The 20,060-nt window shown below is 43.5% G+C and overlaps 1 protein-coding gene across 1 annotated transcript in view; it reads left to right on the forward strand.

The window, feature by feature from the left end:
• TUBGCP3 (tubulin gamma complex associated protein 3) overlaps positions 1 to 20,060 on the forward strand; it is a gene marked incomplete in the record, with an annotated part of 536,537 nt that overhangs the window by 466,426 nt on the left and 50,051 nt on the right. The window contains 2 exon segments of the mRNA XM_030201534.1: positions 10,533 to 10,601; positions 16,005 to 16,140. Of these exon segments, the coding sequence (XP_030057394.1) occupies positions 10,533 to 10,601; positions 16,005 to 16,140 (205 nt within the window).

Genomic DNA, 20,060 nt, shown 5'->3' on the forward strand with positions numbered 1-20,060 from the left:
GAGCAAGGCCCTAGAACCTCGTTCTTGTCCTGCACAGAACCTGCTTGAATACCTTCTGCACTTATCAGAGTCTGGTCTTAAGACCAACTCAGTAAGGAATCACCTTAGTGCAATTAGTGCTTACCATTATCGTGTAGAGGGTAAAGCCATCTCTGGAGAGCCTTTAGTCGTTCGATTCATGAGAAGCTTGCTTTTGTCAAGGCCCCCTGTCAAGCCTCCTGCAGTGTCATGGGATCTCAACGTCATCCTCACCCAGCTGATGAAACCTCCTTTTGAGCCACTGAATTCATGCCATCTGAAGTACTTAACCAGGAAGGTCATTTTCTTGGTGGCAGTTACTTCAGCTCGTAGAGTCAGTGAGCTTCAAGCCCTGGTAGCACATGCTCCTTATACTAAATTTCATCATGTCAATTTCATCCGCACTCACCCTAAGTTCCTGCCAAAGGTGGTGTCGGAGTTGTATCTGAACCAGTCAATTGTCTTGCCAACATTCTTTCCCAGACCGCATACCCGCCCTGCTGAACGTCAGTTGCACACATTGGACTGCAAGCGAGCGTTGGCCTTCTATCTGGAGCGGACACAGCCCCACAGACAGTCCGCCCAATTGTTTATTTCTTTCGACCCCAATAGGAAGGGGGTCGCTGTCGGGAAACACACCATCTCCAATTGGCTAGCAGATTGCATTTCCTTCACTTACGCCCAGGCTGGGCTGACTCTTGAGGGTCATGTCACGGCTCATAGTGTTAGAGCCATGGCAGCGTCAGTGGCACTCTTGAAGACAGCCACTATTGAAGAGATTTGCAAGGCTGTGATGTGGTCATCGGTCCACACATTCACATCGCATTACTGCCTCCAGCAGGATACCCGACGCGACAGTCGGTTCGGGCAGTCGGTGCTGCAGAATCTGTTTGGGGTTTGAATCCAACTCCACCCTCCAGGACCCGATTTATTCTGTTCAGGCTGCACTCTCAGTTAGTTGTTCTTCGTAGGTCAATTTCTGTTATGCCCTCGCCGTTGCGAGGTTCAATTGACCTGGGTTCTTGTTTTGAGTGAGCCTGAGAGCTAGGGATACCCCAGTCATGAGAACAAGCAGCCTGCTTGTCCTCGGAGAAAGCGAAAGATACATACCTGTAGCAGGTGTTCTCTGAGGACAGCAGGCTGATTGTTCTCACCTACCCTCCCTCCTCCCCTTTGGAGTTGCGTTTTCTTCATTCCTTTGCTTGTCATTCAACTGAGCGGGAACGGTCGCGCACGGGCGGGAAGATGGCCGCGCATGCGCGGTGGGCGTGCCCTGCGTGCGGGACCTCCCGCGAAGTTTTTTTCCGGTTGGAGGGGGCTGCCTTGGACGTCAACCCAGTCGTGAGAACAATCAGCCTGCTGTGCTCGGAGAACACCTTCTACAGGTATGTATCATTCGCTTACTCTTTTAAATGGAGGAGGTTTGCCGTCTGGTGTGACAGCAAGGCCCTAGATCCTCGTTCTTGTCCTACACAGACCCTGCTTGAAGGTGGTGCACTTGTCTGAGTCTGGTCTTAAAACTAACTCCGTAAGAGTTCATCTTAGTGCAGTTAGTGCTTACCATTACTGTGTAGAAGGTAAGCCTATATCTGGACAGCCTTTAGTTGTTCGCTTCATGAGAGGTTTGCTTTTTCACATCTCATTACTGCCTTCAGCAAGATACCTGGCACGACAGTCGGTTTGGGCAGTCGGTGGTGCAGAATCTGTTTGGGGTCTAGAATCCAACTCCACCAACCCCTAGGCCCATTTTTGTTCTGTTCCAGGCTGCACTCTGTTAGTTGTTATTTTTCAGGTCAATCTATGTTATGTCCTCGCCGTTGCGAGGCCCGATTTACCCTGTTTGTTTTTTTGAGTGAGCCTGGGGGCTAGGGATACCCCATCAGTGAGAACAAGCAGCCTGCTTGTCCTCAGAGAAAGTGAAAGATACATACCTGTAGCAGGTATTCTCCGAGGACAGCAGGCTGATGGTTCTCACCAACCCGCCTGCCTCCCCTTTGGAGTTGTCTCTTCCCTTGTCTTGCTTTGTAAGTTGACGGAGGGGCACGTTCGCACGACGGGTGGGAAGATGGCCGCGCATGCGCGGTGTGCGCACGAGGGCTCTAGCAAACTTTGTTGCTAGGAAGAATTCCGTACCTGGTGCTGCCGTCGGACGTCAACCCATCAGTGAGAACAATCAGCCTGCTGTCCTTGGAGAATACCTGCTACAGGTATGTATCTTTCGCTTTCCAGATTATTTATAAATATGCTAAAAACACTGGTCCCAGTAGCGCTCCCCATGGCACTCCACTATTCACCCTCCTCCATTGAGAAAAATGACCATTTAACCCTATCCTCTTTTTTTTGGTCTAAATAACCAATTTTTAATCCACAACAGAACATTATCTCCTATCCCGTGACTTTTTAATTTTCTCAGAAGTTTCTCATGGGGAACTTTGTCAAAAGCTTTCTGTGGAGGAGGAGTGGCCTAGAGGTTAGGGTGGTGGACTTTGGTCCTGGGGAACTGAGGAACTGAGTTTGATTCCCACTTCAGGCACAGGCAGCTCCTTGTGACTCTGGGCAAGTCACTTAACCCTCCATTGCCCCATGTAAGCCGTATTGAGCCTGCCATGAGTGGGAAAGCGCGGGGTAGAAATAAAATAAAAAAACCTTAGATATATTACATCAACCGGCTCACCTTTATGCCCATGTTTATTCAGACCTTCAAAGAAATGAAGCAAATTGGTGAGGTGAGGCTTTCCTTGCTGAATCCATGCCGACTCTGTCCCATTAAACCATGTTTCTCTAGCAGACTTATTTTCGAAAGAGAAGGGCGCCCATCTTTCGACACAAATCAGGAGATGGGTGTCCTTCTCTCAGGGTCGCCCAAATCGGCATAATCGAAAGCCGATTTTGGGCGCCCCCAACTGCTTTCCGTTGCGGGGATGACCAAGGTTTCCGGCGGCGTAGCGAAGGCAGACTGGGGCGTGCCTAACAGATGAGCGTCCTTGACCGATAATGGAAAAAAGAAGGGCATCCCTGATGAGCACTTGGCCGACTTTACTTGGTCCATTTTTTTCTTATGACCAAGCCTCAAAAAGGTGCCCGAACTGACCAGATGACCACCGGAGGGAATCGGGAATGACCTCCCCTGACTCCCCCAGTGGTCACTAACCACCTCCCACCCCGAAAAAAACAACTTCAAAAACTTTTTTTGCCAGCCTGAAATGTCATACTCTGGTCCATCGCAGCAGTATGCTGGTCCCTGGGGGGGAGGTATGTATGTGTCAGCGGAGGCATAGCGAAGGCGTGTACATCCTTATTTCAAACATTTTGGATGTCCTGAACTGCCCCCCCCCCCCCCCCCCACAGGGACGGCCAAATTTCAAGGGAGTGGAGTGGAGGAGTGGCCTAGTGGTTAGAGCACTGGTCTTGCAATCCAGAGGTGACCGGTTCAAATCCCACTGCATAATCATTATTTTGACTATATGGAATTATCTTACTCATTATATGCGAAAAATATCTCATAGTTATTCTATTATACCATTACCTTATAAGCAAAATTGAAAAGTAAAGAACCAAATGTGATGGAAAATGTTAAAAATTGCTTTTCAGTCTTGCTTTAATCGATAATACATTTTTAAAATCCCCTGTCTCTGACCCAAAAGTGACTTTCCTGGTATATCACAAGAACAATGTATGTCCCTGAAGCTAACTTGTGCAGAAGGAAGGTGTAGGAGGTAAGGCACCTCTCAAGAACAATGTATGTCCCTGAAGCTAACTTGTGCAGAAGGGAGGTGTAGGAGATAAGGCACCTCTCAAGAACAATGTATGTCTCTGAAGCCAGCTTGTGCAGGAGGGAGGCGGGGTATGTTTGAGGTTCTGCAGATAACCCACCTGGCCAGTTGTTTGTTTACCTGAACTGAGAGCATATGACTGAATCCTCACATACCTGGATAAGTTTTAGCTTAATAAAAAGGGGGCTTTTTGCAGCAGAGCCTTGGAGCTCATTCTGTGGATGGACGCATCATGCAGAAAAGACTTGTTCCTGGTCTTAGGGAGACTTCAGGCTTTTCGCTGCAATGGGCCCCCCCAGCTGATGAGATAAGGGCCTGAATGATGTAATTCCTGACCAGTGATGTTGATGTATGTATATACAGTGGGGGAAATAAGTATTTGATCCCTTGCTGATTTTGTAAGTTTGCCCACTGACAAAGACATGAGCAGCCCATAATTGAAGGGTAGGTTATTGGTAACAGTGAGAGATAGCACATCACAAATTAAATCCGGAAAATCACATTGTGGAAAGTATATGAATTTATTTGCATTCTGCAGAGGGAAATAAGTATTTAATCCCTCTGGCAAACAAGACCTAATACTTGGTGGCAAAACCCTTGTTGGCAAGCACAGCGGTCAGACGTCTTCTGTAGTTGATGATGAGGTTTGCACACATGTCAGGAGGAATTTTGGTCCACTCCTCTTTGCAGATCATCTCTAAATCATTAAGAGTTCTGGGCTGTCGCTTGGCAACTCGCAGCTTCAGCTCCCTCCATAAGTTTTCAATGGGATTAAGGTCTGGTGACTGGCTAGGCCACTCCATGACCCTAATGTGCTTCTTCCTGAGCCACTCCTTTGTTGCCTTGGCTGTATGTTTTGGGTCATTGTCGTGCTGGAAGACCCAGCCACGACCCATTTTTAAGGCCCTGGCGGAGGGAAGGAGGTTGTCACTCAGAATTGTACGGTACATGGCCCCATCCATTCTCCCATTGATGCGGTGAAGTAGTCCTGTGCCCTTAGCAGAGAAACACCCCCAAAACATAACATTTCCACCTCCATGCTTGACAGTGGGGACGGTGTTCTTTGGGTCATAGGCAGCATTTCTCTTCCTCCAAACACGGCGAGTTGAGTTCATGCCAAAGAGCTCAATTTTTGTCTCATCTGACCACAGCACCTTCTCCCAATCACTCTCGGCATCATCCAGGTGTTCACTGGCAAACTTCAGACGGGCCGTCACATGTGCCTTCCGGAGCAGGGGGACCTTGCGGGCACTGCAGGATTGCAATCCGTTATGTCGTAATGTGTTACCAATGGTTTTCGTGGTGACAGTGGTCCCAGCTGCCTTGAGATCATTGACAAGTTCCCCCCTTGTAGTTGTAGGCTGATTTCTAACCTTCCTCATGATCAAGGATACCCCACGAGGTGAGATTTTGCGTGGAGCCCCAGATCTTTGTCGATTGACAGTCATTTTGTACTTCTTCCATTTTCTTACTATGGCACCAACAGTTGTCTCCTTCTCGCCCAGCGTCTTACTGATGGTTTTGTAGCCCATTCCAGCCTTGTGCAGGTGTATGATCTTGTCCCTGACATCCTTAGACAGCTCCTTGCTCTTGGCCATTTTGTAGAGGTTAGAGTCTGACTGATTCACTGAGTCTGTGGACAGGTGTCTTTCATACAGGTGACCATTGCCGACAGCTGTCTGTCATGCAGGTAACGAGTTGATTTGGAGCATCTACCTGGTCTGTAGGGGCCAGATCTCTTACTGGTTGGTGGGGGATCAAATACTTATTTCCCTCTGCAGAATGCAAATAAATTCATATACTTTCCACAATGTGATTTTCCGGATTTAATTTGTGATGTGCTATCTCTCACTGTTACCAATAACCTACCCTTCAATTATGGGCTGCTCATGTCTTTGTCAGTGGGCAAACTTACAAAATCAGCAAGGGATCAAATACTTATTTCCCCCACTGTATATATATCTTATTTTACTTTTCTATAGCCTTCTTTTAGTAATGTACTCGATTAGTGTGTGTATTTCTTAATCATTGTGATGCAGTAACAATAATGACTTATACACTCTCCAATTAAAGTCCAAATAAAGAGTTTCATTTACCCAATACAAATCTAAAATAATCTGTAGTATTTTATTATGTGAGCAGTCTGTGGTGATCAAGTGAGCAGGCTGCAAATACCAAAGCAATACATGGTGTTACTGAATTAAATAAGAAAATTAACATTTGATCCTTACATAACTAATATAGAATCAATATCGGCACCTCTCCTGCCACATTTAACAATTTTAAAAACCAGAAACTTCAAATCGCTGATAGCATAGTTAACCTCATTCTAATGATTAACCAGTGATGCCGTTATATGTCTGTTTATGCAGCTTTGGTGTAGAGACCTGCACAGGAACGGGGTTTGCGGGAATCCTGTGAGAATTGAAGCAGTTCTGCGGGGTTCCCATGGGAATGGAAGCAGTTCCTACAGGGTTCCTGTGTGGACGGAAGCAATCTCCTCCTCCTCCTCCTCTTCCTCCTCCTTGCTTTAACAGCACAGATGCAGAAAGTCTTCCATTAAGGAGGTGGTAGAGACACAAATGGTGACTGAAATAAAAAAGTTGTGGGATGATCTCTAATTAGAAAATGGAAGTTATAAAAAACCTAAACTTAAATGGCTGCATATGTGTGGATGTTTCAAGTGACACTTACATGGCGTCTCCAGCTGTGACGAACAATGGCTGATACCGGACAGATTTGTATGGTCTTTGTCTCATATATGGCAATCTGGTTTAGGATGGGCTGGAAAGGGCTTAGACAGCAGCTTCAGTAGATGGAACATGAGGAGAATGCTGGACAGACATTTACGGTCTGTGTCCCACAAATGAGAAGACGAATAAGCAGGAGTGGGCTTTGACGACAACTCCAGCAGTTGAAACATAAGGATAGGGTCAGGCGGACTTCTATAGTCTGTCCCAGAAACGCCAAAGAAAGACCATAATCAAGTATATAATATTACGTTCATTGTTCATTTAATCATGAATTGATAGTGAGTGTGACTATTGGGCAGACTGGCTGGACAGTTCAGGTTTTTATCTGCAGTCATTTACTGTGTTACTGTTAATCCTTTCTGCTCCCAGGCTGATGCGCAGACCTCAGCTCTGACAGGGGCATGAGCATCAAATGTCACCTACCTACTGGTGCATGCATGTGGCGATCTCTCAGCACACAGTGCCAGTGAATCAGAGACAAGTCTTACATGTGTGTATCAGAGTGTTCCAAGTTCCATTCCTTCCTTGCCTGCAGTGCTATGGCTTGAACCCAGAGAGAGACTGAGAGCCAACTGGAATATTTTTTTAATGTACCATTAAATTCTTGCGGGACTGGGTTGGGGACAGGTTAAATTCTTGTGGGAACGGGTTAAATTCTTGCGGTGATGGAAAAGATTCCAGCAGAGATGGGCGGAGATAGTATGATTTTTGTCCCCATGCAACTCTTTACTTCAGTGTTCAGTGATCCTTGCCTTCACCATCCTTTTGGTTTTACCTATGTATAAGAGAACAGGGGCTTTGGATAACGTAAATAACCTGCGCTGAATTACAATCGGATGTTTGTCTAAGATGTTATGTTTTCCCTGTCTGTGGATGTATGAATGTTGGTGACTAGAGAATGTTCTCACACTGCACTTCCCACATTTCTTATGGCCTTCATGTTGAACAATACAAGATGCAGAACTAAGCTCTGACAGAACTGAGGGTACTAACTTCTCTTTCAGATTTTGTCTTTGGTATATGCCACAACCAATCGTTTGTCTCTGAAACATTGGTGGCCTTCCAGAATGTGCCAGTATCTGCAAATGATTTTCTGAATTCTCCTCGCAATGTGAGAATATTAAGGTGCAAACAATATCTAGTTTTTGTTAGTTTGTCCTAATAGCAATTGTTCTCTGTGTTGTGATTTGGCTTTAAAGTAACCCTCTTCAATATGCTTTTTAGGATATCCTCTATGTACCAATCTGTTATTATAGCAGCTTGTGTGCCAAAGTCTGAGTAATCAGAACAAATTCAAAGCCTGTTTGTGAAAGCTGGTGCAATGAAGTTAGGTATTCCTTTTGGTAGGCTTTTTATAGATGGTGCTGGAAAAACGGTAAGTATCTTTCCTGATAAGGAGATCCAAATAATTTAATTTCTGTCATACTGCATTTTAAATGAGAGGTTTACATCCCTGGAGTTGAGGCATCCCAAAAATTGGTTTAAACTATCAGATTTGCCCAGCCATGAGAGAGATTATCATCAATATACCTTTTGTAAAAGCAAATGTGGTCTTTAAAGGGGTGATCATGTAAAAAGGTTTTTTTTCAAAACTGGCCACATAATGATTTGCATTGTCAAGGGCCATAGAAGCTCCCGTGTCCATACGTTTGATCTGTTGATAAACCTTGAAACATAAAATAGTGTTTTGTGAGTGCAATAGTGACCAAAGCAAGGATGAGGTGATTTGGGATTCTGTGTTTAAGTACATAAGTAATAAGTATTGCCACACTGGGATACACCAAAGGTCCATCAAGCCCAGTATCCTGTTTCCAACAGTGGCCAATCCAGGTCACGAATACCTGGCAAGATCCCAGAAAAGCTCAATACATTTTATGGTGCTTATCCCAGAAATAAGCAGTGGATTTTCCCAAGTCAATTTAATAGTCTATGGACTTTTCCTTTAGGAAGCCGTCTAGACCTTTTTTAAACCCCTGCTAGATAACCGCTTTTACCACATTCTCTGGCAACAAATTCCAGAGTTTAATTACACGTTGAATGAAGAAAGATTTTCTCCGATTCACCTTTATCACATTCTCTGGCAACAAGTTCCAGAGTTTAATTACACATTGAGTGAAGAAAAATTTTCTCTGATTCGGCCTTAAGTATGTTTGTATTCTGTGACCAGCAATGCTTCTGTCTGGGGGATGTTGGTGTAGAGTGAATCTTATGTCTAATGTCACCAAGAGGATTCTAGACAAATCTCCATCAAATTCATCTAAGAGGTTGAGCATGTGTGTTGAACCCTTGACGTGCGAACTAATGAGAGGGACGTATGGGCGTAAAAGAGGTTGAGCATGTGTGTTGAATCTTTAACGTGCGATCTAATGAGAGGGACATGTCGGCATAAGAAATAATCTGTGAAAATTGATAGAGGCTTGAGGGCTGAATCATTCCCTGAAATGATGGCTCTTCCGGGTGGATTAATTAGGGATCATGGACTCATGGGCAAATGCATTCCAACTAAAACTCAACACAGAAAAAACACACTGTCTCATCATCTCATCCCAATACAATACGTATAAACCCACAAACATAAGCACCCCAGGTTACACCATCTCAGACAGCCTGAAAATTCTCTGCGTTACAATCGACCGGAACCTCTCACTAGAGAACGAAACGAAATCTACAATAAAGAAAATGTTTCACTCAATGTGGAAACTCAAACGCGTGAAACCATTCTTCCCGAGGGAAATATTTCGCAACTTGATACAATCAATGGTACTAAGCCATGCAGAATACTGCAATGGAATTTATGCGGGATGCAAAGAACAAATCATAAAGAAACTTCAGACCGCTCAAAACACAGCAGCCAGGCTTATATTTGGAAAAAAGCGGTTTGAAAGCGCCAAACCCCTCCGAGAAAAACTGCACTGGCTCCCAATCAAAGAACGTATTGCTTTCAAAATCTGCACCCTGGTTCATAAAATTATTTACGGCGAAGCCCTGGAATACATGACAGACCTCATAGACCTGCAAACCAGAATCACAACAGGATCAGCACAAACATACCTAAATCTCCACTACCCAAGCTGCAAAGGACTCAAATACAAATCAACGTATGCATCCAGCTTTTCCTATTTAAGCGCGCAACTATGGAACGCACTGCCAAAAGCCATAAAACAACATATGACCACCTAAATTTCCGGAAATCACTAAAAACAAACCTGTTCAAAAAGGCATACCCCACCGACCCAACATAAAAGCCTGAATACCTGCAACACAATGAAACCAAAGCTTGTAATGGACATAACGTAACTCTTCCTCTCTAAGATCCCCTAATGTGTCTGTCACACATGAACCTTATTCTACCACAATATCACCTTGTATTTGTCCTTACCGGAATCGATACGGTACTATGTAAGCCACATTGAGCCTGCAAATAGGTGGGAAAATGTGGGATACAAATGTAACAAATAAATAAATAAGCTCTTAGGCAGGTGATATTTTTGTATTCTGTAGATTTAGAAGTTTCTTACCTGTACATTCCAATAGGAAAGTCTCAGATTTATGATTCAGATATGTGAGTGAACATTATTTTTATACCACTTCCAAGTTAACAATTGAAGTATGTACAAACAAAATCCACCCCTCCCTACATCAGCTCTCTTCTTCCCCGTATCTGAAGATTATACACCAGTAATTAAAATTATATTCTTTATTGTGGGTCTTAGAGTTTTATAAACCTGCACATAGAGTATAAAAGAACACATTTTATTAAGCCAGTATTTGTCTTTTGTGCAGAGAAAGCTAATAACCTTTATGGAACAAGTATGAATGGTGGTGGCATGGAGGTCGTCATTCCTTTGATTTATGATAATTTTTTCTTAGAACATTTTCTGAAAGCTTTTTTTAATAATGTGTGGTCTTATGTTACAAAAATCTTGTGTTTGGCTATTACTGTTCTTAAACAAAGTAATGTTTGTTTTATGTTTATGATTGTGTGTAGGTATCACCAGGAGACACTGGATGGGATGTCTTTAGTCTTGATTATCATGTTGATGGACCAATTGCAACGGTAAGGTGATGTAGTATATGTGGCTACTGCAGATAATCTATTACATTGCAATAAAATATATTAGCAGTTTTTAATGGTCCCCCTTTAGCCAAAGGACTTCAATTGAAGAGATCAGTTGATGTTGAGGATGTGTTTACTATATTAGCACTTCAGCCAGAATCTCAATTTCTGTAAATTATTAATGAGTGCTAAAATGGTCTGTTATTTAAAACATTCTTTTTAGAAAAAAAATAATTCATCTGTTCCTTTGGAGATTTAAGCATTTACTTAATAAGTGGCTTGTTCATTGTGCTCCATTATTCATAGAATGTAGCAACTAATTTGGGATAATTTGGAAGGAACTGTAAAATGTATTTAAGGGCAATAGTATTTTTATACTATGTAAATAACAAATGATGTGTAGAATTCATTAGAACTGATGAGAAAGTAATAGCACTATTATTCAACATGCTTTTACCACAAGTAAAGGATGGTGGTGTGTTCTTAATGAAGGTATTAAATAGTCAGTTTAAACAGCAAAAGAACAGCACTTAAAAAAATAAAGTAACAATTAGCCCCTTTTTCTGATTTCCCTCACTGCTGCTGCTACTACAAATAGATGCAGTGTATATTACGTAATTCATTCTTTTGAGCTTTGATAATTTAAATTAGAGTACATGTTGAAATTAATTTGTTGAGTTTTGATCTGGCTTTCATCTGTTAGGTTGCTCAGGGCAGGCAGCAACAATATAGCCATACTAACTTAATCTTTCTACTTATTAAAAATGGCAAAAGTTTAATTGAAAATTAATTTTTGTCTTCTATCACTGGACATTTTGAAACTAAATTAATTTATCATTGCAGCCTTATATAAGCATGGCACATTAAGCACAGCATTTTTATTTTGATGACTTGCCTATTGCAGTTGTGTGCGTTAGTAACTCACATTATGTTAAATATATGGCAAAGAGGAAACAAAGGTGGATCAATTCATGTTACCACTAATCTGCTTGTAAACAGGCAATAGATGTGTTTATTGAAAGTAAGTTCTCCCAAGTTCAATCTTAGATATCACTGAGTGGACAGATAATCTAAGGGCCTCTTTTACAAAGCCGCTCTACCGATTCTCAGTTCTGCAAATGAGAGGAAGCCCATTCGATTCCTATGGGCTTCCTCTCATCTGCGGCGCAGGAACTGCTAGCATGGCTTTGTAAAAAGGGCCCTAAGTTTGTACCTGAGGCAATGGAGGATTAAGTAACTTGCCCAAGATCACAAAGAGCAGCAGTGGGATTTGAACCAGACACCTCTGGATGTCAACACCAGTGCTCTAACCACTAGGCCACTCCTCCACTGCTATCTGAAGGTTGTAATCAGGGGCGTATCTGCGTGGGGCCTCAGGGGCCTGGGCCCCCGCAGATTTCGCCCTGGACCCCCCTACCGCTGCCAACCCTCCCCCTCCGTTGCTCGCTTACCTTCGCTGGCGGGGGACCCCAACCCCCGCCAGCCGAGGTCCGCGTCCTCCTGCCGCTGCCGGCTGCCTTTGGTGCTTTCATTTGTCCATTGAAGCTGGCGCCGATGAAAGTTTCTTTTGAGTCTGACGTCGCTGCACGTTGTACGTGCAGGACGTCAGACTCAGAAACATTTTCTGAGTCTGACGTCCTGCACGTACAACGTGCAGCGACGTCAGAGTCAAAAGAAACTTTAGTTGGCGCCAGCTTCAATGGACAAATGAAAGCACCAAAGGCAGCCGGCAGCGGCAGCGGCAGGAGGACGCGGACCTCGGCTGGCGGGGGTTTGGGGTCCCCCGCCAGCGAAGGTAAGCGAGCAACGGAGGGGGAGGGTTGGCAATGGTAGCGGCTGGGGGGAGGGGGATCGGCAATGGCGGCGGCGGCGGCGGCGGCGGGGGGGGGGGGCTATAATGTGCCCCCTCACTCTGGCCCTGGCCCCCCCTACCGCCGCAGTTCAGATACGCCCCTGGTTGTAATCCATTTTGATATGACTTTAGGGTTTACTTTCAAAGCACCTAGACTTACAAAGTTCTATAGTTTACTATCAAGCTCATTTTCAAAAGAGAAAAATGTCCAAAAAGTGACATAAGTCTGTATTTGGACGTTTTTCTCATAAAAACGTCTTTTTAGATGTTTTTCTCTGAAGTCCGTCAGAAGTGTGTCTAAATCTCAAGGGGGTGTGCCAGGGGCGTGTTCAAGGCGGGACTTGGGCATTGCTAGTTTTTCAGCCATAATGGAACAAAACAAAAACATCCAGGACTAAGACGTTTTGAGCTAGACCTGTTTTGATAACGAATAGCTGCAGTGGGAATTCAACCCACTATCCCAGGATCAAAGTCCACTGCACTAACCACTAGGCTGCTACTCCACTCCACACAAAGAGGTGCCCCAAATGATCAGATGACCACTGGAAGGAATCAGAGATCACCTCCCCTTACTCCCCCAGTGGTCACTAACCCCCTCCCATCCCCCAAAAATGTGATTAAAAATATTACTTGCCAGCCTCAGATGTTACCCAGGTCCATTAGAATAGCATGCAGGTGCCTGGAGTAATCTAGTAGTGTTGCAGTGCACTACAGATAGGTGGACCTAGGCTTCTACCTCCCTCTTCCTGTTACACTTGTGGAGGAAACTGTGAGCCCTCCAAAACCTACCAGAACCCCACTGTACCCACATATTGGTGCTCCTTTCACCTGTAAGGGCTATAGTAGTGGTGTACAATTGGAGGTAGTGGGTTTTGGGGGGCTCAGCAGACAAGGTATGGGAGCAATGGTGAGATGTGTACCTGGGAGCATTTTATAAAGTCCACTGCTGTGCCCCCAAGGATGCCCTATTGCTTTCCTGGGATGTCACTTTTCCACTATTCTACCTGTCACTTTTCCACTATTCTACCTGATGCCAAGCTTTCTATTTTTTTTTAATAACATCCGAGCCTTGTGTCTATTGTTTATCAGTAAATTTGGGCTTTGAATTCAGATCTATAGATAAAAAGGAGGTCTCATTACATATATCTAAATACCAGAGTGCTATTTTTCCACACTTCATAGCAGGAGTGTACATTCCCTAATTATCTTTCCCAATACAACTGAAGTTTCTACTTCCTCAGTGCATGTAAATGGTTTCATCCCTGTGTGAATTCTCTGATGGCGTGTGAGGCTTTCTTTCCAACCAAAGCTGTTTCCACACTCAGAACATGTAAATGGTTTCTCTCCTGTTAGGACTCTCTCTGATGCACTTTCAGATTTACATTACAACCAAATTTTTCACCACACTTAGAACATATGAATGGTTTCACTCGATTGTGTATTTTCTTGTGTATTTTGTATGTTTTGCATTCGGATGTTTTTTGTTTGAAAATGGACCAAAAAGTAAAACGTCCAAATCACAAAACGTTTTTCCAAACTGTATTTTCAGAAGGAAAAGATAGATGTTTTTGTTTGTTGAAAATGACCTTTTTCCTGTTAAGATTTTGGACATTTTTGTAAAACATCCAAATTCAGACGTCATATTGAAAATGGCCCTCCACGTAACTTTGTAAGTCTAATTGCTTTGAAAATATGCCTCTGTCACATAAATAGGATAAAAATTTTATACATAATAATATTTTTCCTTCTTGTTACAATCTTAAGGAGCTGGCAACAAAATTAATGCCTAACTTTTTTATCCGATAAGTGTGTGCAAGTTTTCAAAAATAAATATTACATTTTGAATTGCTTTAGAATATATTTAGTATGGATGGCACTTTATAATCAATACTATGATTATTATTATTAATAAAATTATGCTTGTAACAATTTTCCCCATCGAAGGGCAATTCTATAACTAGGCACCCACATTTAAGCACTCTTTATATGTGTAAATATACAAAATACCATCACTTATATGTGAAAGTGCCAGCAGGGCACCATAAACGCTATTCTGTAATGCATATGTAAGCGGTATAGTGCATTTTTGCAAGACGATATGTGCTTGGGTAGAGAATGGGCAGGAAAATGGGTGAGGATCCTGTGCAAAGCAAGTTACACACGACCGCATTTATGCCAAGGCTATGGCAGGTGCACAACAGGCATGGATGGGAGTAACTAGCGAGGTAATTAAATTTGCTGATGACACAAAGTTATTCAAAGTCGTTAAGTCGCGACACGATTGTGAAAAATTACAGAAGGACCTTACGAGACTGGGAGACTGGGCGGCTAAATGCCAGATGACGTTTAATGTGAGGAAGTGGAAGGTGATGCATATGGGAAAAAAAGAACCCAAATTATAGGTACGTCATGCAAGGTTCCACATTAGGAGTTACGGACCAAGAAAGGGATCTGGGTGTCGTCATCGATAATACACTGAAACCTTCTGCTCAGTGTGCTGCTGCAGCTAGGAAAGCTAATAGAATGTTGGGTATTATTAGGAAAGGTATGGAAAACAGGTGTGAGGATGTTATAATGCCGTTGTATCGCTCCATGGTGCGACCGCACCTTGAGTATTGTGTTCAATTCTGGTCGCCGCATCTCAAGAAAGATATAGTAGAATTGGAAAAGGTGCAGCGAAGGGCGACTAAAATGATAACGGGGATGGGACGACTTCCCTATGAAGAAAGACTAAGGAGGCTAGGGCTTTTCAGCTTGGAGAAGAGACGGCTGAGGGGAGACATGATAGAGGTATATAAAATAATGAGTGGAGTGGAACAGGTGGATGTGAAGCGTCTGTTCACGCTTTCCAAAAATACTAGGACTAGGGCGCTTGCGATGAAACTACAGTGTAGTAAATTTAAAACAAATTGGAGAAAATGTTTCTTCACCCAACGCATAATTAAACTCTGGAATTCGTTGCCGGAGAACGTGGTGAAGGCAGTTAGCTTGGCAGAGTTTAAAAAGGGGTTAGACGGTTTCCTAAAGGACAAGTCCATGAACCACTAGTAAATGGACTTGAGAAAAATCCACAATTCCAGGAATAACATGTATAGAATGTTTGTACGTTTGGGAAGCTTGCCAGGTGCCCTTGGCCTGGATTGGCTGCTGTCGTGGACAGGATGCTGGGCTCGATGGACATTTGGTCTTTTCCCAGTGTAGCATTACTTATGTACTTATGCAGGTGCGTAAATGTAAGCCACGCCAATACCAGGTTACGCTAGTATTCTGTAATGGAATCTGGATGCCCAGTTGCTATTATAGAGTAAGCTCTCTGTGGGCAACATCAAGGCAGCTAATTGGAAGTGCTTGCTTTATAGAATTGCGCTCTTTGTGTAAATAGGGAAAATAATTAGTGTATCTAATCCTAAAGGCCTTATTCAATAAATAATACACATTGGTACAAAAAGGAGAAAACAACTTTTTGAATAAAACCAGAGGAATAAGAACAAAAGGACAATTATTTAAAATTACCTTTGTCACTTTGACTCCTATTGAATTGTATTTTATAGGTATTTACCAGAGAATGCATGAGCCATTACCTCAGGGTATTTAACTTCCTATGGCGGGCGAAACGCATGGAGTATATCCTTACTGATATATGGAAAGGGCATATGTGTAACTCAAAGCTACTTAAAAGTATGCCAGGTAAGAGTGAAAATATTTTCCTAAAATTTTTTTTATATTATTACAGTTTATATATTTTTCTGAATTGATGTATTTTCAGTTATCTGAAAGGTATAGTGTCTAGGAAATTGATTTAATTTACAGCTTATCAGCTTATTTTAAAAGCTTATTTAGCTTGTGTATAAACATCCTAAGAAGAGTCTCGTGCACAAGAGCTAATCATGACCTACTATACTAATTCACTTAAATTGTCTTAGTGTTCAATAAATAATAAAACTATTAGACTTTATTGAAAAGGAATTTGGTACATTTTGTGCCTGTGGAAAGATAAACTTGATTGAATAAGGCCGACAGTCTTGGCTTTTTGAAATCTTTATACAGTATCTGGAACGTGTTCTTACAGAAGTGTTGTGTGGCTCATGGTAGTAATAATTGCCTGTGGCAGAAAACAAACGTTTCCAGGTAATGTACATATAACTCATATAAAGGTTTGGTGGGAATCCGCTGAGGCAGAGGAATGACGAGATCCCACGACAAAACAACAGAAAATAAAATAGGAGTGGGAAATAGACCAGGCTGACCAGAGTCAATCAATTGAAGTCTCCTCGTTTGTCTCTGGTCAGCTTGGTCTATTTCCCACTTCTATTTTATTTTCTATATAACCCCGTCTTGCTGACATAAGAACATAAGAATAGCCATACTGGCTCAGACCAATGGTCCATCTAGACCAGTATCCTACATCCAGCAGTGGCCAATCCATGTCACAAGTACCTGGCAGAAACCCAATTAGTAGCACCATTCCATGCAGTGGCTTTTCCCATGTCCATCTCAATAACAAACTATGGACTTTTCCTCCAGGAACTTGTCCAAATCTGTTTTAAACCCAGATATTCTAACCGCTGATACCACATCCTCTGGCAAGGAGTTCCAGAACTTAACTATTCTTTGGAAAAATATTTCCTCCTATTTTACAAGTATTTCCATGCATTTTCATTGAGGGTCCCCTTGTCTTTGTATTTTTGAATGCGTGAAAAATCAATTCACCTCCACACGCTCCACACCACTCAGGATTTTGTAGATCTCAGTCATATCCTCCCTCAGCCGTCTCTTTTTCAAGCTAAGAGCCGTAACCTCTTTAGCCTTTCCTCATATGGGAACAGATCCATCCCCTCTATCATTTTGGTTGCTCTTATTTGAACCTTTTCTAATTCTGCTACATCTTTTTTGTGATACGGCGCCCAGAATTAAACACAGTATTCAAGAAAAGGTTGCAAAATAGAGCGATACAGAGACATAATATTTTTGGTCATATTTTTTTATCCCTCTCCTAATAATTCCTAACATCCTGTTTGCTTTTTTGGCCGCTGCCGCACACTGGGCAGAAGATTTTACGGTTTTGTCTACAGTGACACCTAGGTCTTTTTCTTGAGTGCTGACTTCTAAAGTGGACTCTAGCATTAGATAATTATGATTCGAATTATTCCTCCCAATGTGCATCACCTTGCATTTGTCTGCATTAAACTTCATCTACCATTCGGATGCCCAGTCTTCCAGTTTCCTAAGGTCTTCCTGCAATTTTTCACAATCCGCATGCATTTTGACAACTTTAAATAGATTCGTGTCATCTGCAAATTTTCACTCTTTGGTCCGATTTCCAGATCATCTATAATCTGGCCTCCCACTTAGTCACCTCTCCCCTGTCCAGTCGGTTCAAAACTCTGCTGCCCGTCTCGTCTTCCGCCAGGGTCGCTTTACTCATATTACCCCTCTCCTCAAGACCCTTCACTGGCTCCCTATCCGTTTTCGCATCCTGTTCAAACTTCTTCTACTAACCTATAAATGTACTCACTCTGCTGCTCCCCAGTATCTCTCCAAACTCGTCCTTCCCTACACCCCTTCCCGTGCACTCCGTTCCATGGATAAATCCTTCTTATCTGTTCCCTTCTCCACTACTGCCAACTCCAGACTTTGCGCCTTCTGTCTCGCTGCACCCTACGCCTGGAATAAACTTCCTGAGCCCCTACGTCTTGCCCCATCTTTGGCCACCTTTAAATCTAGACTGAAGGACTTCCGGTGACGTCATGACCGCGAGAGGTTGAAAGGGAAAATCTCTCCGGCTCCTATCTTCCCCCTAGAGCCTTAAAAAGCATAAAAAGTCGACTACAATTCTCCAAAGATCGTGGAATAAGGAGTTAAAGGTCTGGCGATTACCTCTATATCTTTCCTGACATCGAAATGGCGGCGAAATCCGCCCCGAAGGACAGACTCCGTGGCAGGGTAGGAGAAGAAAAAATGGCGCCGCCCGCAAGCCCGCCCGGATCGTCGGTCTCATCGGCATGGATAGCCGAAATTACAGCAGAAATGAGGACAGTGATGGACGACCTGCTAGATCGCCGGTTAGCCCCGATAGACGCTAAATTAGAGCGAGTACAGACGCAGCTCATGGAGCTGTCGAAAGACTGTGTAGCTTTTCAATCGCGAGTCTCTGAAGTGGAAGACCGCGTTGCAGTGGTCGAAGGGTCGCAAAGCCAGATACAAGATCAGTTGCGGGCGCTGGAAAATAAAGTGGAGGACCTAGAAAATAGATCGAGAAGGAACAATGTACGCCTGGTGGGGCTCCCGGAGAGTATCCCGGAACGGGGCCTGGAGACTTTCTTGGCTACCTGGATGTGTAAAGAACTACAACTCCCAGAAGCATTAGGGCCACTTCGCATTGAGAGAGCCCATCGACTGGGTCAGAAGAGCGCAGGAGCTGGCAGGCCAAGAGTAATCATCTTGAGATTTTTGGACTATGCCCAAAAGCAAGAAATCCTACAACGGCTCAGAACCGGGAACCCCCTGGTCTTTGAAGGTGTGACAATTAGATGTTTTCAGGACTACTCCGCTGGCGTAGCAGCAAAACGGCGCCAATTTTCGGAATTATGCTCTAAGCTGTTCCAGAGGAAAATAAGATTTGCGCTGCAATACCCTGCAAAATTGCGTGTCACTTATAAGGGTATCACTAAGATATATGAGACTGCAACAGCCGCCCAAGAACTTTTAAAGCAGCTAGAAATGGACAGACCTGAGGACGGCTGAAAAAAGGATTGGAGTTGTCAGCAGAGGAAGGCAGACCAGAGCATGAATAGACGAAGATATGGAGAGTTGGTATATAAACGGGCGCCCACGGGCGTAAGAACTGATCTAAAGAGGATATGTTGTGTGAGATAACTATGTGGAGAGTTGGGTTACGGGATATGTTTAAAGGTTAAATTTCTATGGTTTCGAAGGTTAATAGGTTCTGATTTACATAGAAATGTTTACTAGAAGTAGTAACAGGTAGGTTATATTAAGTCCCGGTTTGGAGAATAGTTGGAGCTTACATGAGGTTTCTGGGGGGAGGAGGGAGAGACATAGGAAGTTATGGTCCCAGTAAGTGGGTCCGGTTCTAAGGGTCTGGGGAGAGGGAGGGGGGAAATTGGGATAGGGAGGGGGGGAGGGAGGGAGCGGGGAGGGAAGGGGTGAGATTGAACCTTGACCTTTGGGAGAGGGGAGTAACAGTGGAGAGGCAGGCCCCTGTGTATACTTGGCAAGATGGGAGTCAGATAGGTAGGCTGGAATTGATGAGGGCTGAAGTCTGGCTGGGGATGCATGCTCAGGATGCTGGCCAACGAGTAGCTGGCGGAGACCGAAAGGGGAGGAGACAGAGGCTGGGATGTCTCCTCTCACAACTACCGCAGTTTTTTGAAACACATGCCATTTTGGTCACATTAGAGGTATGGTAAACATTGTAACTTGGAATGTAGGGGGGATAAATTCACCCATTAAAAGATCCAAGATTTTGCAACAATTAAATAGACACCACATAGACATTGCACTGCTACAAGAGACGCATTTGTCGCAGATAGAGCATGCTAAACTCAGCACGTGGTGGGTAGACAAGTGTGTAGCGGCGCATGCAC

Source organism: Microcaecilia unicolor, chromosome 4, assembly GCF_901765095.1.
Source record: "Microcaecilia unicolor chromosome 4, aMicUni1.1, whole genome shotgun sequence".
Taxonomy (NCBI): domain Eukaryota; kingdom Metazoa; phylum Chordata; class Amphibia; order Gymnophiona; family Siphonopidae; genus Microcaecilia; species Microcaecilia unicolor.